Raw genomic sequence first — 24,668 nt, forward strand, 5'->3', positions numbered from 1 at the left:
GCGTTTGGTTCTGCACTTTGGGTCTATGAACCTTCTTCCAGAGAGAAGAAGAAGCTGAAATTCACTGTGCAGAGGGAGGGAAGCATCCTTTAAAATAGAGCCAGTTAGCCGCTGTAGCTGTCTGGTGCACAGAGACTCTGGAGTGAGCTGCAACTCCACAATCAGCTTACTGGACCATGTCTCAAGATGGTCCAGTAGATGAAGGCCGTCCAGTAGATGAGGCCACAACTATTCCATTGTATGTGTGCATGCCAATAGAGCAGGCGATGCTGCACAATACTGCATTGTAATACATGACTGCAACGCTGTAAACACCATGGGAAGAGGAGGAGGTAGCAGCAACACTATGTAGTGTTGCCCCCCTGGAAAGTGCTACAACTGCATTGTCTAAATTGCACAGTTAGTGTGTTAGATTAAGGGTGTTAAGAAGGTGGACAGCTTCAGGCTATGTGCTGTTCTGAAACCTGGATGTTTTGGTCTTAACACTTCTGAATCTTGTCTGAGAGGGCAGGAGGTTAAAGAGGTTGTTTGCTGGGTGAGACGGGTCCCTTAACATTTTCAGGGCCTTCTTTTTAAGCCTAGCCTTGTATAGTTCTACTAGGGGAGAGATTGCATCTGATGATCTTGTATGCACGGTGCACCTCTCTATCTAACTGTCTCCTGTTGTCCTCAGCAGACAAGTTTCCAAACCAAACCATTATATAGCAGTATGTGAGGATGCTCTCCACTGCTGCTCTATAGAACTGGCATTCACAGAAACACCAAACTTCCTCAATTGTCTCAGAAAGAAAAGTCTCTGGTGGGCTTTCTTCAAAATATTACTGGTGTTGTCTCCCCAGTTCAGAGTGGAGGAGACTTCCTGCTCTCTGATAGAAAAGGGTGGAGTAACAGACACAGATACATCAACAGATACATCCACAATGTAATGTTGTTGTTGTTGTTGTTGTTGTTGTTGTTGTTGTTGTTGTTGTTGTTGTTGTTGTTGTTGTTGTTGTTGTTGTTGTTGTTGTTGTTGTGGGTTTGGTATTGAACTCATCAGGCAGGCTGGGATCAGCATCAAGACTGACAGGTTTTGATTTATAGTTAGTTATGAGTTGAAAGGCCTGCCCTCACCCTCTGCTGTCTTTGGAGTTACGTTTATTTTCTAGCTTATCTTTATAAAGTGCTTTAGCTTTCTTTACTGCCTTTTCAAATTCATATTTGGATGTCCTATAGAGATTCTTGTTACCCGATTTGGAAGTTGTGTTCCAAACACCACATAACATTTCAAAGATAAAAGTGGGTAAACATTAACAAGAGCATATTGGGGCCCCAAAGGTGCTACTTAGCAGCATATAATGTTAAAGAGTGTCAGGAGAAAGACCAGGAGGTTAGCCCTGCCATCCTCTTACCATTAGTTCAGACAATCATCATAAAAGAAAGATAGATCTGAAAAGAAACGGAGCCGCATCTGTCAAACAATGAGAAACAATACACTTTATTTGTTCCTCTGAATAATGGCTGCTGGAACAAAGCTATCCTTATAGCGTTAGGTTCTGCACTTTGGGACTATGATCCTTCTTCCAGAGAGAAGAAGAAGCTGAAATTCACTGTGCAGAGGGAGGGAAGCATCCTTTAAAATGGAGCCAGTTAGCTGCTGTACCATCAGCTGGGAGTCCCAGCTGATGGGGACAGTCACCACTGTCCCAGCCTGGGACAGTGGTGTAGTCACAGTAGTTGTCAACTGGGACACAGGTGTGTCAACCAGGACAGTTTGTAATGGTTGTGTTGTTGTCGTCATCCGGGACAGTAGTTGTCTTGTCAACCGGGTCAATGGGGAATCTAAGTCCTCTCACTCCTCCTCAGCCTGGGGAAAGCAAGAAAGCAGGGCCTTCCTGACAACTGTAGTAGTTGACATCTTGTCAACCAGGACAGTGGGAATGGAAGTGGTGCCAGCTGGGACAGTGGTGTAGTCAGTCAAGTAGGCTATAATATCTAAAACTCATTTTTAGCTCTTACAAACTGATATTCCTTAATCTGTATCAAGAGCTCTGTCAGACTCAGAGCTAAAAGATACTTTTAAAATGTAAGAAAAAATTAACGAATAAAAACATTTGTTTACATTTGAAGGACCCTAAAACAGTTGCATAGTAGCCTATACCTTTAAACCCGACTCAACGGGTTTAAGCTGCAGTTTGGTTGTCAAATAATAGTGTTAGTTGTTCAAATGTAATGCCGTGGTTTTGTCTCACTGTCCATTTCAGGTGAGGAACCACATTCTCACCTACTCACAAACACACACACAGACACACACACACACACACACACACACACACACACACACACACACACACACACACACACACACACACACACACACACACACACCACACCCCACACCCCACACACACACACACACACACACACACACACACACACACACACACACACACACACACACACACACACACACACACACACACACACACACACACACACACACACACACACACACACACACACGCATGCACAAAACACACACACGCATGCACAAAACACACACACACACACACACACACACACACACGTCACACACACACACACACACACGCATGCACAAAACACACACAAACACACACACACAAACACACACACACACACACACACACACACACCACACCCCACACACACACACACACACACACACACACACACACACACACACACACACACACACACTGGCTATACGATGTGCAGCTACTTGTAAGGACATGTAATGTCAACTCGGCTGTGGCAGTGTGTAAAATAGGCTTATAGGAGCCTCTGGCAGCGTGTTCACACAAACCTCTGAGCACGCACTGCTAGATTGGACTTTTATAACTCCTGTAATAACTCTCTCTCTCTCACACACACACACACACACACCACACACACACACACACACACACACACACACACACACACACACACACACACACACACTACATTTTCAGGGAAATCCCCCCCCCCCACCCCCAAATAAATACTGTGTACACAGCATTTCAGAAGGAAACACTTTTGTTGCTTGTGGTTCAACCTGACTCAATATCTCAGTCTGAAGTGGCTGATGGATTCCTGCCAGTTTGCTGCCTCTTCTGTGTCAGTGAGAAAATGACACCTGTCCAACAGGTTCAGCTCACCCCCCCCCCCCCCCCCCTCTCTCTCTCTCTCTCTCTCTCTCCGAGTTCATCATTTCCTTGTTCGGTGTGGCGCAGATTATTTTATCCAGCTAAAGGTATTGTAACAGCACTTTACTGACAAAGTTACTCTACTGACTCTTTAATGTTATTAACTTATTTAGACTAAAAAGAAGAACTCTCATATTGATGTGGAAAATTGAAGTTCCATTGATTGGCATTTAATAATCAATAAGCTATAATTGCATTATGCATAATTAATGGTATGAGTTATTAGTCATAATGATGTATCTTATAGTATGAATATGAAATAGCTGTTTACTTTTTGTATGTTTAATTGGGAATTTAACATGGGAATTAAAAAAAAAAAAAAAAAACTTCATTTCACACATATTGAGCTTTACCAGTTACAATTGGTTCTGCTACAATTTTGGTCTTGTTACAATGTGCCTAACATGGACGCAGACTTGGCCAGTTACAATGCGTCTAACTTGTCCTGCTGCAAAAGTGGTATAGCTTTACCAGTTACAATCGGCTAACTTGGTTCTGCTACACATTTGACCAGTGATTATATACAATGTCATTTTGAGAAACCCACAACATGCAAACCATTTCAGATTATTTTAATATCAGACGACAGCTTGGTAATGAATTATGAAATCAATTCAGACTTAGCTGCTCTGTCATAGATATCCTGTATCGTGACGCCAGTTGTGGTGAAAATTCCATTTTATATCACATATGCTCTATGCTCTCAAAGTTTTGTCTGTGTGAAAACCCCAGATTATCAAAACAACTCAATGCTCTTTTCCAACATGATAGTTTTAGTGGTGTTAATGTTCAAAACGTCTAAAAGTATAAGTAGTTAGTAATTAGTTGTGTTGCTTTCTGCCTCCAGGTTTGAGGGGAAAACTGCAACAATTCCATTCAGGAGTGTTGTGTATGTGGCCTAACTACACAACTAGACATTAATCAAAAGACTTGAGAAGGGCACTCAGTTTAACGACGTTTTAATGGTCGATACTCAGGGTGAACAGGCAGAGAGAGAGATCAATCCGCGCCTCATTGCGCATGCAACAGGATGTTACTACACAACATAAAGTAGTCCCTTATTATGTAGGCTAGACAGACACTACAAGGAGCTATGCCTTACTAGGATGCTTTGTTTTGACAATTTATGAGCAAAAACACAAGTTCAACATTAAATATGCTTCATCAACAATATTGTGGAAACTATATTTTAATAGTCAAATGGAAGAGTTAACTTCTGTCACATGTTTCTCTTCAGTCATGCAGAAACCTTTTTGATATTGCAGACTGTGACGTCAGACAGATTTTAGATGTAGACTCTCATTCTCACTCTGTCATTGAATTTTAAAGCCATATAAATTACTCCTCCATGCATTACATCTGATTACATCTGTGTGAGTGCTGATCTGCTGTTTACTTCACTGTAGATGATGTGGTTATTGTCTCTATCTAGTGGACAGATGGTAGTACTCCACTCCATCACCTGAACTGTGGTTACTCTGCCTCAGACCTTCAGGCAGAGCCAGATTAACACCCCCAGGGGCCCCGGGGCACTGAAGCTCCCAGGAGCCCCCCTACCCATCGTCCGGATGTTTGGATGTTTTTTCGCCATATTTAGAGGAATATCTAATTTTAAATTAACATTAGTATTATACTGTTATGTTATTATTCCGTTTCTGAGATTCAGTTTCTCACTCACTCATAGGCGATTCTAGGCTTTGCAAAGAGGTAGCACCAGCAGGATAAAGATATTAGCCTGACTGGGGGGTTTCTAGGGGGGGCACCCCCCTGGACAATTTTTTTTTGTACATTTTAAAGTAAAATGCATGAATCTGATGCACTCTGAGAGCAAAAGGAAGAGGCTAATCTTCACATTAATATCCTCTTCACTGTGCTGTGGCTTTACAATGATGAAAAAATAATTGACATTACATTTCCAATACAAGACAGCAGAGGGTGCCGCAGCACCACAAGCACCCCCACTTCCCGCACCCCTGGTCACCACTTGCCCATAGGCATCCAATGAGACTAAATCATCAGACTTAATCTTCTTGGAAACACATTTTATTTGTCCTGATTGGTCTTAGATTTGTGTCATAGTTCTGTGGAGCTCAACATGAGCCCGACCAAACAAAAAACAAAAAACAAAAAAAAAATTTTTTTTTTTTGGAGGGCCCCTTCACCCCGAGGGCCCCGGTTGCTCTATGGTTAATCCGGCCTTGCCTTCAGGTTAGACCGCCTTGATGTCAGACTAGAATAGACTTGCTTACCATGAAGTTATGAGGCTGCACCCTCATATCAAATGAACACTCCCAGAACTGAGAGAGGAAAATAAGCAGCATCGGTCTTCTCTCTCTCTCTCTCTCTCTGTCTCTCTCTCTGAAGGCAAGAAAATCTCTGACTTGATCTGGATGGTTTGAATTTACCAGGAAGAATACATCTTCGAAGGTAATGGTGACTACATTTGTCTTTGATTGTTTGTTGTCTGTCAACGCGTGAATGAACTTCTGTCTTTATATACCTGTTGTTCTGTTCAAGTCAAGTCAAGTCAAGTTTATTTGTACAGCCCTAATTCACAAGCATGTCCCAGTCGGCTTCACAGAAAATATGTTGAAGTTAGCTGTGTATGTTTTTGTAGATCTATCCTGTAATAAAAGCTTGTAGTAATGACTGAGTCCAGCTAACAGCATGTTGGTGTGTTTGTGTGAAGGTGTTGTTGGCTCCACTATGAGTCAGCGTGAGGAGAGAGAGGAGGGGCTCTCTCTGTCTGGAGAACATGACAGCCGGACCAAAGCTAAGAGGTAAGATGATGATTTCTTAACTGTCCATGACTGTTCTCTATCTCACAGCTCAGCAGTGACATCATTATAGCTCAGCAGTGACATAATTACAGATCAGCATCAGCAGTGACATCATTACAGCTCAACAGTGACATAATTACAGATCAGCAGTGACATCATTACAGCTCAGCAGTGACATCATTACAGCTCAGCACTGAGCACTTACATTACAGCTCAGCAGTGACATCATTACAGCTCAGCAGTGACATCATTACAGCTCAGCAGTGACATCATTACAGCTCAGCAGCATAATTAACCCTTCATTATCCAGAGTCAAAGCTCTGTCTCTGTTGTGTTGAAGCCCAGGCCAGCAGGAGAGAGCAGAGTCCCCTGTAGCCAGCTGTGCGTTCATGAAGAGTACCTGGTCTATCGATCATCCTCCTGATATCAAAGATGAACAGCAGTCTACTGAGCAAAGGTAAGAACGGAAAACAGATGAGTTTATTATTTGATTCTACTGGACAGAGAAATAAGTCATGATACTCTGTTGATTTATTTTCTTCTTTTATTACAATTATAGTGTCCTCTAGAAAGAGAGTGGCGTCAGCGGAGGACCAAAATGTGTGACTCATTAGCCAATGAACAGCCAGGAAGGGGTCTCGCGCTACTTTTGAATGCTAAAATAAAGCTGATAATGTACAATTTGATTTAAAAAAAAATCAAAGTACAACACAAACTGTCCATTTTGCTGCAACTCGACAGTGCTGCTTAATCCAGGACCTTACTTCCTGGAACTCTTGAGTAAAAAACTGGTCCATTGGAGTGGAGATGTCGCGACTTTTCTATATACACGGCTCTGCAATTAACTATCCAGATTGCAGAAGGGTTTTGCTTAACATATTTTCTTTTGCAGCATTGCTCTGCCTCACATCCATGGAGTTAATAATAATTGATTGGATTTATATAGCGCCTTTCTAGACACTCAAAGCGCTTCACATATCAGGGGGAGGGAGGGGGGGGGAACTCAACTCAACCACCACCGATGTGCAGCACCCACCTGGGTGATGCACGGCAGCTGGTTTGTGCCAGAACGCTCACCACACATCAGCTATCACGGTGGAGAGTTGAGGGGCGGCTTTAGCTCAGGAGGTAGAGCGGGTCGGCCAATGACGCAAGGGTTGGCGGTTCGATCCCCGCTCCCTCCCAGCTGCTGTCGCTGCGTCCTTGGGCAAGACACTTAACCCTCCTTGCTCCCGATGGTGTGTAGGCACCCTGCGTGGCAGCCTGCCGCCATCGGTGTATGAATGGGTGAATGTAGACTACCTACTGATTGTAAAGCGCTTTGGATAAAAGCGCTATATAAATGCAGGCCATTTACCATTTAGGACTGAATGTGCCAATTAAGTAATGAGGGATGATTAGGTGGCCATGATTGAAGGAAGGCCTGTTTGAGAATTCAGCCAGGGCACCGGGGTGACACCCCTACTCTTGCGAAGAGTGCCGATGGGATCTTTAATGACCACAGAGAGTCAGGACCTCGGTTTAACGTCTCATCCGAAGGATGGTGCTCACTCACAGGACAGAGTCCCTGTCTCTGCCCTGGGGCATTGGGGAGATTATTCATCAGATCAGATTATTCATCAGACCATTCGGACCAGAGGGGAAGAGCACCTCCTACTGGTCCTCCAACACCACTTCCAGCACCAGTCTCCCATCCCAGGAGTATCCTAGGCCAGGTCTGCTTAGCTTCCCAAGGAAAGCCAGTAATGTAATGCAGGAGCCACTGGTGCTGACATTAGTGACATGAGTTGCAGATATTCATACCAGAGCTGCTCAGTACAACCACAGCCTTCTGCTGTTGGTCACTGAGCAGCTAACAGAACAGTCTGGGGGTTGAGATCTTTGTTCAAGGTCTAATTGGTGGTAGTTGCACAGGGTGGAGAAATAATTATTCACTCTGACTTTCAAAGTTGGTACTGGGATTCAAACTGGCAACCCGCTGGTCAAAACCCTGCTTCTCTAACATGTTTACTGCCACCACCCTGTTTTATCAATCCATAGCAGGATTCAGCAGGAGAGAGCAAACTCCCCTGTACCCAGCTGTGCGTCCATGAAGAGTGACCGGTCTATGCATCATCCTATGAGTTTCAAAGATGGACAGCAGTCTACTGAGCAAAGGTAAGAACTGAAAACAGATGAGTTTGTTATTTGATTCTACTGAACAGAGGAAAGAAGTCATGATACTCAGTTGATTTAGTTTATTCTTTCAAAACATCACATCCAATAATCATAGCAGCATTTACAGTAGGGATGTACGATATTTAAGGGACCGATAAATGATCATCCGATATGGCCATTTTGCGTGTGCTCGTGACGTCACAGCTGCACCTGGTGCCAGGCGCACTGAGCAAAACATGGCTGCTGCCGGCAGTGTGTCTGTTTTCCACAGTTTCAGATGATAACAACACTATTGCAATTTGCAATCCATGTCCTGCACGGGTTCTGAGAGGAGGGGAAACATCTGAGCTGACATTACGTTAAACCAAACCTGACAAGGATGCAACTGATTTGTTTAGTGTTCATGTTAGCTGCTGTGGCTAGCGAACGCTAGTTCAACTGGCGTGGCCTGCTCTGAGGCACTCAGGCTGATCAAACATCCCGTATTCAAAGCACTTCATACTCCCAGAGTTGGCGTAAATAGAATCCTCTTTACCCGAAATGAAACCTCCAGAGATTGTGTGTTTAACTCCCAAAAACAATCCACTAATGTTATTAACCCCTTGTAGACGATTGTCACAAATTTGCCTCAAACTGCTTAAGGGCTTAAGCTAGCTGGGAGTCCCACTATGAATCAAATAGGGACTTTGGAGTTGAGCTATATGCAGACCTGGACAGAGCCATCATCTGCTTGGAGACCAATAATAAGGAAAAGAAACACACACATTACATAAAAAAAAATCTGTCAACATTCCATACTGTATTTTCTTTAATCTTTAATCTTTCCATATCTGCCCCATTCACTTCAATAACTGCCCCCAATGCAAATTTTGAACAGATCAGTAACATGACAATAAAAGTCTAAGGGCCCTAATTGTGGGCGTGTCGGCCCGCTGCGCTTCACATCATCTCAGCGCAAACCTCCATAGGCCTGTTTATGCCCATATAGGATTGACAAGGTGAGATCACTCCCACCAGTTTCTTTCTTGCTGAGAGCAAGCAGAGAAACATAGAAAGAGAGAGGGGGGGGGGGGACGAGAGAGGGAAAAGAGAGAGGGCCGCCGCGCAATTACGCAGTGATGTCCCAAAGCGTGCGCTTACTGTGATTAGACGTTTCGTTCATATAGGTTATAACATAGGCCTACACATCTAAAAATATTTGTTTTACTTCGTTTCGAACTCAAGCTCTCACTAGTGCCTACTTCGCTGCGTACGCAGCATTATGGAAGACTGTCATTTTTGCTCCAAAAATTACTTTACATTAAAACCTGACCACGCCCCTTTAGGTGACGTGGTGCCCCCCTGGGCTGACTGGGCCTCCCACCTCGCCCCCGTGACTACGTCACGGCCAGTCACCCCAGGGGCCGCCACTCTTCGCTTCTTCCAGCCAGCGTGAGGACGTCGTTTTCTTAAGCTCCGCAGTTAGCTCTAAAGTCAGTGCTCTTCATAGCTTGGACAAATAGACTCGCTTCGGTTCATTTGCCCACCTTCGAGAGGTTCGCGTGGACGAGATAAATCAGGATTCGGGGACCCGTTCCTGTGCTCTTCACCAGCGGCATCGGATCAAGTCATCCAAAGCTAAGAGTATCTTCTTTGCTAACTGTTATATTACTGCCGCTGCGCAGTGCATGTATTTCTGCCGCCGCGCAGTGCATGTTTTAACGTTTCCCCGGCTGGGTTAACGTTGTTAGGCTCGAGCGCAAGACTCAGGTCTGCACTCATAACTTTTAGCTAGGTTGCACACGTGCAGAATAGCTTGTACCGTTAAGCACTAGAACAACAGGCTAATTAGCACAGTTGTCACAGTTAGCTGGCTTGCATCCGTGCGGTTTACTTCTGTTGCTAGGTACTGTAGGCGCCAGCTACTAGCGTTAGCGCGCGCACGTTCCTCCGGCTGGAGTAACGTTAGATAGATAGCTAGCTAGTCGTCTCGTGCAGCTAGCAGCTAGCTTAGCACTCCAGCATCTTCACCGTTGCAAGCGACTGTAGACAGTCAGCTTACACGGTTAACTCCCGCTAATTCTGGTACAGTCGGCGGGGCTTGTTGGCCGGTTAGCTTCTGCTCACTCGCACAATGAACCGGGCGGCTGACATGAGACAGAGGGAGACAGCCAAGAGCTGTGTTAGCTGTGAGGCTACTTTGGCGATCCAGGACCGCCACAGCCAGTGTGTGTTTTGCCTCGGGCACAACCATGCTAGCGACGCCCTGTTGAAGTCAGACTTCTGCCGGGCATGCGAAGGCTTTACCCTGGCCGTTTTACGGGAGAGAGCGATGCTCTTTGTCCAGGTGGGCCCGCGGCTTAGCCACGCACCTCCCGACGGAGGCGCGTGCGGTGGGCCTGACCGCTCGGAGGAAGAGGAGTTACCTGAAGAGCAGGGCTCCCCGGTCCTACCCGAACGGCAGAGTTTGAACTGGGGGGACGAGCCCATCGACCCTGTGTTAGAACAGGGGGGGTTTTTCCCCTATGACCCCTTCATTCCCCCCCAGGACGCCCCCCAAGAGGAGTTGTCTGGCGGGGAGGAATGGGACCGCGCGACCGCGGCCACCTCTCTGTTAGGGACCCGTTCGGAGGCTAGCCTCAACGAGCCCTATCAGAAGCAGTTTCTGGGGGTAATGTCTAGGGCTGCAGCTAAGCTTGGCATCGCTCGGGCCGAAACACCTCCGCCCCTCGATTCAGTGCTGCGGGGTTGCTATTACCAGCCACTCCAGGCACCACAGACACCCCTCCCGAAGCCACGGCTGCCCGTCTGTATAGACGTGGTTCGCGCGGTGCAGTCAGGATGGGAAAGGCCTCAGGAGGCCAAGCCGCTCTGCGCGGGCATGGCTCCATGGTCGGCCGTAGAGGGGGCGGATAAACTCGCGTTAGCCGCGATGCCTCCTATCGAGGACATGGTGGCCAGACACCTGGCCCCTAACTCCGTGAGGCCTACTTTGCCCTCTAAAGCATGCCAACTTACAGCCAAGTTGGCCGAAAAGGCGTACTTGGCGGCGGGGCAGTCCGCCGCCATGACCAACAACCTGGCCATTCTGCAGGGCTACCAGGCGGTGCTCCTGCGGGACATGCAAGGTGACCCTGCCCCCGAGCTGTTTACAGAGCTCAGGATGGCCACGGATTACGCCATGCGTATGGTAGACTGCCTGGCGCAGAACAGTGGGAAGGTCATGGCCTTCTCCGTTCTCACCCACCGCCACCTGTGGCTAAATCTTACCCAGCTCCCTGAGCAGGATAAGAGGAGGCTGCTGGGGGCTCAGATCTCCCCGGGGGGCCTGTTCGGCTCCTCCGTGGAAGACTTGGCCCAGCGGTTGGAGACGCGTCAGAGGAACGCGGCGGCGGTCAGCTCCTTCTTGCCCAAGCGGGCTGAGGGGGAGGACCGCCGGTTCCAGGTCCAAGCGCGCGCGCGCAGAGTCGTCCTCCGGGGCCTCCGCCGCCGCGGGCCTTCTCACCGGCTAGGGCGCCCCCAGTGGATGCGCCCCACCCAGCTGCGGTGGGCCCATCATTCGTCCCACGGCAGGCCAGGGTACGCGGCCCCCGCCCCCCAAAACGAGGAGGTGCGCGGGGAGCGGGTAACCAGTCCCATACTTAGTCACCTCCCTGGGAAAGGGGGGGGGCTATGAGCCCACTGTCGTTGGAGCTCAGCGCTCAACTTCGGTCTGGGACTCAGCAGGGGCCTACCCAACCCAGCTCGCCGGGGCTTGGCTTCAGGGCCAGCCTTCGGCTTGTAGCTTTAGGGACAAGCCCACCGTCCTCGGTGCCCAGCGCCCGAGTCCAGTCGGGAGCTCTCCCTGGATCGCTTATCCGCCGTCAGGAGGCCCCCGGGACAAGCCCACCATCGATGGTGCCATGGGCCCATCGTTGGTCGGGAGCTCTCCTGGGGACCGCGCGAGCGGACGAGTCTGCATCCGGCGGTCAAAAGAGAGGCTTGCCTCCTTACTCCCCCCAGCCGGCGAAAGCCGCACGGCTGGGGGGTTTCGCCGGTTCAACACGCTCACAGGGCACGTCAGTAGGCGGAGCCCGCGTAAGAAACCGGCAGGGGGGCTTAGCCTCGTTTGTCCCGCCCCCCCCCCCCCCTTTTTTTTCTTCCCCAACCAAAGCACCGGGTCCCCCGGTGCCCAACATGCCTCGCCCCAGAACAGACGGCGATCTTCCTGGGGCTCGAGTTGAACTCCCGGGCTATGCGAGCCCGCCTTTCGCGGGAGCGACAGGCGCGCACGGTGCGGACAGCGAGGACATTAAGTCGATGCTCCTCGGTGTCAGTGCTTCAGTGCACAGTCATGTTGGGCCTGATGGCCTCGGCACTGCATGTGCTCCCCCTGGGAGGCTACACATGCGTCCGTTCCAGATCTGGTTCCTTGCGTTGCGCTTGGATCCAGCCACGGACCGTCATCGCAGGGTGCCTATGACAGGTCAGGCCCGCCTGGCTTCGGCCATGTGGGCAGACCCCCGTTACCTATCGAGGGGCACTCGATTGGGCCCGGGCCCGCTCAGGCTAGTGATTCGCACCGACGCCTCCCTCTGGGGCTGGGGTGCGGTGTGCGGGCTTCTGTCGGCGAACGGCCGGTGGGAAGCTCAGGAGCATCGCCACATAAACGTCTTGGAGCTGGAGGCGATCCGCCTCGCTCTGCTTCATTTCCAGCGAGTCATACATGGATGCCATGTGCTGATTCGCTCGGACAATATGGCGGCGATCGCCCACCTGAACAAACAGGGCGGTGTGCGGTCGAAGACTTTGAACCGGTTAGCGGCGGAGATTCACCTGTGGGCGTATCCCCGTCTCCTGTCAGTGTCGGCGGTCTATCTGCCGGGACGGCTGAATTACGGCGCCGACCTGCTGTCTCGAGGCTACCCCCGTCACACGGAGTGGTGCCTCCACCCTCAGGTGGTGGAACAGATTTGGGCCAGGTTCGGTCGTGCCCGCGTCGATCTCTTCGCATCGCGGCGCGCGACGCACTGCCCATTGTGGTTCTCAATCCAGGAGGACAGCCCCCCGTTGGGACACGACGCGTTGGCGAACGCATGGCCACGGGAGGGGCTCTATGCGTTTCCACCGATCCCCCTGATCCGTCAGGTGTTGGACAGGGTGAGGGAACAGCGTCTCCGGCTCGTTCTAGTGGCCCCGTTCTGGCCCAGGCAGACGTGGTTTGCGGACCTGGTCTCCCTGGCGCAGGGCCCGCCGTGGGCATTGCCGGTGCGGCCGATCTCCTGTCCCAGGCGGAGGGGGAGGTGTTCCACCCCTCCCCAGGCAGGTGGAAGCTAGCAGTTTGGCTCCTGAACGGGACCAGTTGCTAGCACAGGGCTTGCCTGACAATGTGGTGCGCACTATTCAGAGTGCTAGGGCCGCTTCGACCTGCACTCAGTATGCGTACAAGTCGGGGCAGTCCCCGCAGTCGCTTAAGGTGTACGTAGCCGTGATTTCGGCTTGCCACATGGGGATCGAAGGGACCCCCGTGGGGGTTTGCCCTTTGGTCTCGCGCTTCATGAAGGGGGCGCGTAAACTGCGCCCGCCGTTGCGGTGCGTTTTTCCCAAATGGGACCTGGTTACGGTGCTGGACGGGCTAACGGGTCATCTGTTGAGCCCTTGGACTCCGCCGATTTAAAGGTTCTGTCCTTAAAGACTGCGCTGCTGCTGGCCTTATCGTCAGGGAAGAGAGTCAGTGACCTGATTGCCCTCTCGGTACAGCAGGCCTGTATGGTTTTTGGGGACGATGGGCGCAGGGTTACGTTGCGACCTAACCCGGCGTACCAGCCCAAGAATATTAATGCCAGCTATAGGTCTATGGTAATAGACTTATCGGCATTCTGTCCCCCGCCGTTCAGTTCGGGTGAGGAGAGACGTTTGCACATGCTGTGCCCCGTGAGGGCGCTCTCGGCCTATGTGGCTAGGACGCGCTCATCACGCATTACAGATCAGCTGTTGGTTTGCTTTGGGCAAAGGGCTCAGGGCGGACCCCTTTCCAAGGATCGCTTATCACACTGGATAGTGGAGGCGATCGCGTTGGCATACTCTGCCGTGGGCAAGGTTCCCCCGGAGGGTATCAAGGCGCATTCTACGCGAGGTGTTGCGACATCCTCTGCGTTATTGCGTGGTGTGTCGGTGGAGGACATGTGTGCCGCGGCCTCATGGTCCTCTCATCACACTTTCGTCAGGTACTACAGTCTCGACGTGTCCGGTTCGCAGTTTGCGCACGCGGTGCTGTCGGTGGCAAGAAAGTAGTATCGATCGTTGCCACTCTAATATGTCAGACGGTTAGGCATAAACGTTGCCATATGGCCGTGGTTCACCGGTGCCTTTCGGGTCGCCCTGTCGGGTACTCCCGGCAGCAAGGTCGGTTGAATGGAGGCACTAGTGAGAGCTTGAGTTCGAAACGAAGTAAAACGTTAGGGTTGTGCTACAACCCAGGTTTTACGAGTGAGAACGAGAGCTCTCACTACCCAGCCTTGCTGCGTCGATGCGTCTCTGGGTGCGTCGGATCTCAGCTGGCTGGAAGAAATGAGTGGCGGCCCCTGGGGTGACTGGCCGTGACGTAGTCACGGGGGCGAGGTGGGAGGCCCAGTCAGCCCAGGGGGGCACCACGTCACCTAAAGGGGCGTGGTCAGGTTTTAATGTAAAGTAATTTTTGGAGCAAAAATGACAGTCTTCCATAATGCTGCGTACGCAGCGAAGTAGGCACTAGTGAGAGCTCTCGTTCTCACTCGTAAAACCTGGGTTGTAGCACAACCCTAACGTTTCTTTGATAGGGTAGGAATGTGTGAGATTTTACTTCTAGCCTATTTCAATAGCCTATGTCAGAATTGTCCACTCTGGTTAAGCCATTGACTGCGGTCACGCCATCCGCGCTGTGGAGAAGCTGGTCTTGCATGCGTGCAATTGCAGGGAAAGAGGTTACTCTACTGGCCAGACACTACAGGTGTTGTGCCAAAAAGTGGGTCAGTGCCCTGGGTGTTTTGGGGCGGTCGGCCAGCGTGGGGAGAGGCAGCTTGGCCGTCACAACTTTCTCAAAAACAATCTACTGTTACCTCACTGCACCACAAACCTGTATGTTCGGGAATTATGTAGCCTAATAAAACCATGACAAACAAATTCTCATTTTTAAATCAAGGAGTGTTTTTTCTGCATTGTAGGCTATAGTTGAGAATCAACGTGGCATTCCGAGGAGAGAAGAGTGTGGGCAGTAATGAGGGATGATTAGGTGGCCATGATTGGAGGAAGGCCTGTTTTGGGGAATTTAGCCAGGGCACCGGGGTTACACCCCCCAGGGCACCGGGGTTACACCCCTACTCTTGCGAAGAGTGCCGATGGGATCTTTAATGACCACAGAGAGTCAGGACCTCGGTTTAACGTCTCATCCGAAGGACGGTGCTCACTCACAGGACAGAGTCCCTTTATCTGCCCTGGGGCATTGGGGAGATTATTCATCAGATCAGATTATTCATCAGACCATTCAGACCAGAGGGGAAGAGCACCTCCTACTGGTCCTCCAACACCACTTCCAGCACCAGTCTCCCATCCAAGGAGTATCCTAGGCCAGACCTGCTTAGCTTCCCAAGGAAAGCCAGTAATGTAATGCAGGAGCCACTGGTGCTGACATTAGTGACATGAGTTGCAGATATTCATACCAGAGCTGCTCAGTACAACCACAGCCTTCTGCTGTTGATCACTGAGCAGCTAACAGAACAGTCTGGGGGTTGAGATCTTTGTTCAAGGTCTAAGTGGTGGTAGTTTCACAGGGTGGAGAAAGAATTATTCACTCTGACTTTCAAAGTTGGTACTGGGATTCAAACTGGCAACCTGCTGGTCAAAACCCTGCTTCTCTAACATGTTTAGTGCCACCACCCTGTTTTATCAATCCTTAGCCAGCTCCAGCAGGAGAGAGCAGAATCCCCTGTATCCAGCTGTGAGTCCACGGACAGTGACCGGTCTATAGATCATCCTATTAGTTTCAAAGATGAACAGCAGTCTACTGAGCAAAGGTAAGAACTGAAAACAGATGAGTTTGTTATTTGATTCTACTGAACAGAGGAAAGAAGTCATGATACTCAGTTGATTTAGTTTCTTCTCTCAAAACATCACATCCAATAATCATAGCAGCATTTACAGTAGGGATGTACGATATTTAAGGGACCGATAAATTATCATCCGATATGACCATTTTGTGTGCACTCATGACGTCACAGCTGCACCTGGTGCCAGGCGCACTGAGCAAAACATGGCTGCTGCCGGCAGGGTCTCTGTTTTCCACAGTTTCAGATGATAACAACACTATTGCAATTTGCAATCCATGTCCCGCATGGGTTCTGAGAGGAGGGGAAACATCTGAGCTGACATTACGTTAAACCAAACCTGACGAGAATGCAGCTGATTTGTTTAGTGTTCATGTTAGCTGCTGTGGCTAGCGAACGCTAGTTCAACTGTCATGGCCTGCTCTGAGGCACTCAGGCTGATCAAACATCCCGTATTGAAAGCACTTCATACTCCCAGAGTTGGCGTAAATAGAATCCTCTTTACCCGAAATGAAACCTCCAGGGATTTTGTGTTTAACTCCCAAAAACAATCCACTAACGTTATTAACCCCTTGTAGACGATTGTCACAAATTCGCCTCAAACTGCTTAAGGGCTTAAGCTAGCTGGGAGTCCCACTATGAATCAAATAGGGACCTTGGAGTTGAGCTATATGCAGAGCTGGACAGAGCCATCATCTGTTTGGAGACCAATAATAAGGAAAACAAACGCACACATTACATTAAAAAAAAATCTGTCAACATCACATAGTGTCTTTTCGTTCATCTTTAATCTTCTTATGTCTTCCCCATTCACTTCAATAGAACTGGCCCCAATGCAAAATTCGGACAGATCAGTAACATGACAATAAAAATCTAAATTACTAGGCTATGCCTTTTGTCATTGTGTTTCATCTGCAGACTAAGCGGTTCAGTTTGATAAAAGCCTTTATTTTTTGTATTGATTAATTGAGTGATACACTAAAACAATCATATCATATTATATCAGAAGTGTTCTTTGTTTTGTGGTCTGTCAGTTAGATTTGGTTAGGTCAGAGCTATGGAACAGTCTTTTAAATAATAATAATAATAACAATAATGGTAATAATAATAATAATAATAGTAATTTATTTCGGTCATTTGTCAGTTTTACATAAATGCACTGCAGTAATAATGTACATTAAACAATAAGGGGACCGAAAAGGTGTAGGCTGAAGCCGTAGCTTATGTATACCTACCCGTTTCACATTTCAATACATCAAACACAAAATAAGACATTTGCAAGAATCAATTAACAATGAAAAGCAATATTTACATTAAATCGTAGAATCATTAAGATAGTTTTATATACCGTACTTGGTTATACTAAGGTTTTGTATATATAAAGCGCTCTAAGTTTAAACATTTTTCTGGCAACCTGCTGGTCAAAACCCTGCTTCTCTAACATGTTTACTGCCACCACCCTGTTTTATCAATCCATAGCAGGATCCAGCAGGAGAGAGCAGACTCCCCTGTACCTGCGTCCATGAAGAGTACCTGCTCTATGGATCCTCCTCCTGATATCAAAGATGGACAGCAGTCTACTGAGCAAAGGTAAGAACTGAAAACAGATGAGTTTATTTGATTCTACTGGACAGAGAAAGAAGTCATGATACTCTGTTGATTTAGTTTATTCTTTTATTACTATTAACTAGTGTCCTCTAGAGAGAGCGTGGCGTCAGCGGAGGACCAAAATGTGTGACTCATTAGCCAATGAACAGCCAGGAAGGGGTATCACGCTACTTTTGAATGCTAAAATAAAGCTGATAATGTACAATTTGATTTAAAAAAAATAAAAAATAAAAAACTTTCAAAGTACAACACAAACTGGGGAAGAAAAAAAAATCAATTTTGCTGCAACTCGACAGTGCTGCTTAATCCAGGACCTTACTTCCTGGAACTCTTGAGAGTAAAAAACTGGTCCATTGGAGTGAAGATGTCGCGACTCTTCTATATACACGGCTCTGCAATTAACTATCCAGATTCCAGAAGGGTTTTGCTTAACATATTTTCTTTTGCAGCATTGCTCTGCCTCACATCCATAGAGTTAATAATAATTGATTGGATTTATATAGCGCCTTTCTAGATACTCAGAGCGCTTCACATATCAGAGGAGGGAGGGGGGGGGATACTCAACTCATCCACCACCAATGTGTAGCACCCACCTGGGTGATGCACGGCAGCCAGTTTGCACCAGAACGCTCACCACACATCAGCTATCACGGTGGAGAGTTGAGGACTCAATGTGCCAATTAAGTAATGAGGGATGATTAGGTGGCCATGATTGAAGGAAGGCCTGTTTTGGGGAATTTAGCCAGGGCACCGGGGTTACACCCCCCAGGGCACCGGGGTTACACCCCTACTCTTGTGAACAGTGCCGATGGGATCTTTAATGACCACAGAGAGTCAGGACCTCGGTTTAACGTCTCATCCGAAGGACTGTGCTCACTCACAGGACAGAGTCCCTGTCTCTGCCCTGGGGCATTGGGGAGATTATTCATCAGATCAGATTATTCATCAGACCATTCGGACCAGAGGGGAAGAGCACCTCCTACTGGTCCTCCAACACCACTTCCAGCACCAGTCTCCCATCCAAGGAGTATCCTAGGCCAGACCTGCTTAGCTTCCCAAGGAAAGCCTGTTACGCTGTGTGTGTGGACCCAAGTGCAGAGACGACGGAGGCCAAAAGCAGTTTAAGATTTTACTTTGAAACAGAGCAAAACAAACAGAAAAGCACAATGTGCTAGCAAACAGGCCTGACCTACACAAAGTCGAGCGGCCGACAAACTAAACTAAAAAGTCTCTCTGGAGCAGGAATAGTCCAACGGCAGCTTATACATCACCAGAGTCTCCAGAGTGGCCAGGAACACAGGAACAGTGAATTTACGATCAGCAGTGAGCCTGACATTCACGCACAGTTAAATACTCTCAACACAGGTGGCCGTGATTCCTGCTGATTACTAGGCGAGGGAGACTCTCACAGGTGAAGATAATCAGGGCATTTAGAGACAGGCCAAAGCCTGGGTGTTACAAAGCCAGTAATGTAACGCAGGAGCCACTGGTGCTGACATTAGTGACATGAGTTACAGATATTCATACCAGAGCTGCTCAATACAACCACAGCCTTCTGCTGTTGATCACTGAGCAGCTACCAGAACAGTCTGGGGGTTGAGATCTTTGTTCAAGGTCTAAGTGGTGGTAGTTTCACAGGGTGGAGAAAGAATTATTCACTCTGACTTCAAAGTTGGTACTTGGATTCAAACTGGCAACCTGCTGGTCAAAACCCTGCTTCTCTAACATGTTTAGTGCCACCACCCTGTTTTATCAATCCATAGCCAGCTCCAGCAGGAGAGAGCAGAATCCCCTGTATCCAGCTGTGTGTCCATGAAGAGTGACCGGTCTATAGATCATCCTATTAGTTTCAAAGATGAACAGCAGTCTACTGAGCAAAGGTAAGAACTGAAAACAGATGAGTTTGTTATTTGATTCTACTGAACAGAGGAAATAAGTCATGATACTCTGTTGATTTAGTTTCTTCTTTTAAAACATCACATCCAATAATCATAGCAGCATTTACAGTAGGGATGTACGATATTTAAGGGACCGATAAATGATCATCCGATATGGCCATTTTGCGTGTGCTCGTGACGTCACAGCTGCACCTGGTGCCAGGCGCACTGAGCAAAACATGGCTGCTGCCGGCAGTGTGTCTGTTTTCCACAGTTTCAGATGATAACAACACTATTGCAATTTGCAATCCATGTCCTGCACGGGTTCTGAGAGGAGGGGAAACATCTGAGCTGACATTACGTTAAACCAAACCTGACGAGGATGCAACTGATTTGTTTAGTGTTCATGTTAGCTGCTGTGGCTAGCGAACGCTAGCTCAACTGTCGTGGCCTGCTCTGAGGCACTCAGGCTGATCAAACATCCCGTATTGAAAGCACTTCATACTCCCAGAGTTGGCGTAAATAGAATCCTCTTTACCCGAAATGAAACCTCCAGGGATTTTGTGTTTAACTCCCAAAAACAATCCACTAACGTTATTAACCCCTTGTAGACGATTGTCACAAATTCGCCTCAAACTGCTTAAGGGCTTAAGCTAGCTGGGAGTCCCACTATGAATCAAATAGGGACCTTGGAGTTGAGCTATATGCAGAGCTGGACAGAGCCATCATCTGTTTGGAGACCAATAATAAGGAAAACAAACGCACACATTACATTAAAAAAAAATCTGTCAACATCACATAGTGTCTTTTCGTTCATCTTTAATCTTCTTATGTCTTCCCCATTCACTTCAATAGAACTGGCCCCAATGCAAAATTCGGACAGATCAGTAACATGACAATAAAAATCTAAATTACTAGGCTATGCCTTTTGTCATTGTGTTTCATCTGCAGACTAAGCGGTTCAGTTTGATAAAAGCCTTTATTTTTTGTATTGATTAATTGAGTGATACACTAAAACAATCATATCATATTATATCAGAAGTGTTCTTTGTTTTGTGGTCTGTCAGTTAGATTTGGTTAGGTCAGAGCTATGGAACAGTCTTTTAAATAATAATAATAATAATAATAACAATAAAGGTAATAATAATAATAATAATAGTAATTTATTTCGGTCATTTGTCAGTTTTACATAAATGCACTGCAGTAATAATGTACATTAAACAATAAGGGGACCGAAAAGGTGTAGGCTGAAGCCGTAGCTTATGTATACCTACCCGTTTCACATTTCAATACATCAAACACAAAATAAGACATTTGCAAGAATCAATTAACAATGAAAAGCAATATTTACATTAAATCGTAGAATCATTAAGATAGTTTTATATACCGTACTTGGTTATACTAAGGTTTTGTATATATAAAGCGCTCTAAGTTTAAACATTTTTCTGGCAACCTGCTGGTCAAAACCCTGCTTCTCTAACATGTTTACTGCCACCACCCTGTTTTATCAATCCATAGCAGGATCCAGCAGGAGAGAGCAGACTCCCCTGTACCTGCGTCCATGAAGAGTACCTGCTCTATGGATCCTCCTCCTGATATCAAAGATGGACAGCAGTCTACTGAGCAAAGGTAAGAACTGAAAACAGATGAGTTTATTTGATTCTACTGGACAGAGAAAGAAGTCATGATACTCTGTTGATTTAGTTTATTCTTTTATTACTATTAACTAGTGTCCTCTAGAGAGAGCGTGGCGTCAGCGGAGGACCAAAATGTGTGACTCATTAGCCAATGAACAGCCAGGAAGGGGTATCACGCTACTTTTGAATGCTAAAATAAAGCTGATAATGTACAATTTGATTTAAAAAAAATAAAAAATAAAAAACTTTCAAAGTACAACACAAACTGGGGAAGAAAAAAAAATCAATTTTGCTGCAACTCGACAGTGCTGCTTAATCCAGGACCTTACTTCCTGGAACTCTTGAGAGTAAAAAACTGGTCCATTGGAGTGAAGATGTCGCGACTCTTCTATATACACGGCTCTGCAATTAACTATCCAGATTCCAGAAGGGTTTTGCTTAACATATTTTCTTTTGCAGCATTGCTCTGCCTCACATCCATAGAGTTAATAATAATTGATTGGATTTATATAGCGCCTTTCTAGATACTCAGAGCGCTTCACATATCAGAGGAGGGAGGGGGGGGGGATACTCAACTCATCCACCACCAATGTGTAGCACCCACCTGGGTGATGCACGGCAGCCAGTTTGCACCAGAACGCTCACCACACATCAGCTATCACGGTGGAGAGTTGAGGACTCAATGTGCCAATTAAGTAATGAGGGATGATTAGGTGGCCATGATTGAAGGAAGGCCTGTTTTGGGGAATTTAGCCAGGGCACCGGGGTTACACCCCCCAGGGCACCGGGGTTACACCCCTACTCTTGTGAACAGTGCCGATGGGATCTTTAATGACCACAGAGAGTCAGGACCTCGGTTTAACGTCTCATCCGAAGGACTGTGCTCACTCACAGGACAGAGTCCCTGTCTCTGCCCTGGGGCATTGGGGAGATTATTCATCAGATCAGATTATTCATCAGACCATTCGGACCAGAGGGGAAGAGCACCTCCTACTGGTCCTCCAACACCACTTCCAGCACCAGTCTCCCATCCAAGGAGTATCCTAGGCCAGACCTGCTTAGCTTCCCAAGGAAAGCCTGTTACGCTGTGTGTGTGGACCCAAGTGCAGAGACGACGGAGGCCAAAAGCAGTTTAAGATTTTACTTTGAAACAGAGCAAAACAAACAGAAAAGCACAATGTGCTAGCAAACAGGCCTGACCTACACAAAGTCGAGCGGCCGACAAACTAAACTAAAAAGTCTCTCTGGAGCAGGAATAGTCCAACGGCAGCTTATACATCACCAGAGTCTCCAGAGTGGCCAGGAACACAGGAACAGTGAATTTACGATCAGCAGTGAGCCTGACATTCACGCACAGTTAAATACTCTCAACACAGGTGGTCGTGATCCCTGCTGATTACTAGGCGAGGGAGACTCTCACAGGTGAAGATAATCAGGGCATTTAGAGACAGGCCAAAGCCTGGGTGTTACAAAGCCAGTAATGTAATGCAGGAGCCACTGGTGCTGACATTAGTGACATGAGTTACAGATATTCATACCAGAGCTGCTCAGTACAACCACAGCCTTCTGCTGTTGATCACTGAGCAGCTACCAGAACAGTCTGGGGGTTGAGATCTTTGTTCAAGGTCTAAGTGGTGGTAGTTTCACAGGGTGGAGAAAGAATTATTCACTCTGACTTCAAAGTTGGTACTTGGATTCAAACTGGCAACCTGCTGGTCAAAACCCTGCTTCTCTAACATGTTTAGTGCCACCACCCTGTTTTATCAATCCATAGCCAGCTCCAGCAGGAGAGAGCAGAATCCCCTGTATCCAGCTGTGTGTCCATGAAGAGTGACCGGTCTATAGATCATCCTATTAGTTTCAAAGATGAACAGCAGTCTACTGAGCAAAGGTAAGAACTGAAAACAGATGAGTTTGTTATTTGATTATACTGAACAGAGGAAATAAGTCATGATACTCTGTTGATTTAGTTTCTTCTTTTAAAACATCACATCCAATAATCATAGCAGCATTTACAGTAGGGATGTACGATATTTAAGGGACCGATAAATGATCATCCGATATGACCATTTTGTGTGCACTCGTGACGTCACAGCTGCACCTGGTGCCAGGCGCACTGAGCAAAACATGGCTGCTGCCGGCAGTGTGTCTGTTTTCCACAGTTTCAGATGATAACAACACTATTGCAATTTGCAATCCATGTCCCGCATGGGTTCTGAGAGGAGGGGAAACATCTGAGCTGACATTACGTTAAACCAAACCTGACAAGGATGCAACTGATTTGTTTAGTGTTCATGTTAGCTGCTGTGGCTAGCGAACGCTAGCTCAACTGTCGTGGCCTGCTCTGAGGCACTGAGGCTGATCAAACATCCCGTATTCAAAGCACTTCATACTCCCAGAGTTGGCGTAAATAGAATCCTCTTTACCCGAAATGAAACCTCCAGGGATTTTGTGTTTAACTCCCAAAAACAATCCACTAACGTTATTAACCCCTTGTAGACGATTGTCACAAATTCGCCTCAAACTGCTTAAGGGCTTAAGCTAGCTGGGAGTCCCACTATGAATCAAATAGGGACCTTGGAGTTGAGCTATATGCAGAGCTGGACAGAGCCATCATCCGTTTGGAGACCAATAATAAGGAAAACAAACGCACACATTACATTAAAAAAAAATCTGTCAACATCACATAGTGTCTTTTATTCGTTCATCTTTAATCTTCTTATGTCTTCCCCATTCACTTCAATAGAACTGGCCCCAATGCAAAATTCGGACAGATCAGTAACATGGCAATACAAATCTATATTACTAGGCCATGCCTTTTGTCATTGTGTTTTATCTGCAGACTAAGCGGTTCAGTTTGATAAAAGCCTTTATTTTTTGTATTGATTAATTGAGTGATACACTAAAACAATCATATCAGAAGTGTTCTTTGTTTTGTGTTCACAGTAGTGATGTCAGTTAGATTTGGTTAGGTCAGAGCTATGGAATAGTCTTTTAAATAATAATAATAATAATAATAATAATTTATTTCGGTCATTTGTCAGTGTCACATAAATGCACTGCAGTAATAATGACAATAAGGGGACCGAAAACATGTAGGCTGAAGCTGTAGCTTATACCTACCCGTTTCACATTTCAATACATCAAACACAAAATAAGACGGTTGCAAGAATCAATTAACAACGAAAAGCAATATTTACATTAGATCGTAGAATCATTAAGATAGTTTTATATACTTGGTTATACTAAGGTTTTGTATTTATAAAGCACTCTAAGTTTAAACATTTTTCTGGCAACCTGCTGGTCAAAACCCTGCTTCTCTAACATGTTTACTGCCACCACCCTGTTTTATCAATCCATAGCA

The 24,668-nt window shown here is 47.0% G+C and overlaps 1 protein-coding gene across 1 annotated transcript; it reads left to right on the plus strand.

Moving 5' to 3' along the window:
- Nucleotides 1-5,573: 5,573 nt before the first annotated feature.
- LOC310788806 (uncharacterized protein) lies at nt 5,574-23,424 on the plus strand (the record flags this gene model as incomplete). The annotated part of the gene is made up of 10 exons (XM_083650380.1): nt 5,574-5,633; nt 5,896-5,986; nt 6,327-6,443; nt 8,027-8,143; nt 16,036-16,152; nt 17,662-17,772; nt 19,554-19,670; nt 21,186-21,296; nt 23,079-23,195; nt 23,400-23,424. The coding sequence occupies exons 2-10, from the start codon at nt 5,913-5,915 to the stop codon at nt 23,422-23,424; spliced, it is 906 nt and encodes a 301-aa protein (XP_083506506.1). The 5' UTR covers nt 5,574-5,633; nt 5,896-5,912.
- Between the last annotated feature and the right edge of the window lie 1,244 nt (nt 23,425-24,668).

Source organism: Poromitra crassiceps (assembly GCF_964638095.1).
Source record: "Poromitra crassiceps genome assembly, chromosome: 14".
Lineage (NCBI taxonomy): Eukaryota > Metazoa > Chordata > Actinopteri > Beryciformes > Melamphaidae > Poromitra > Poromitra crassiceps.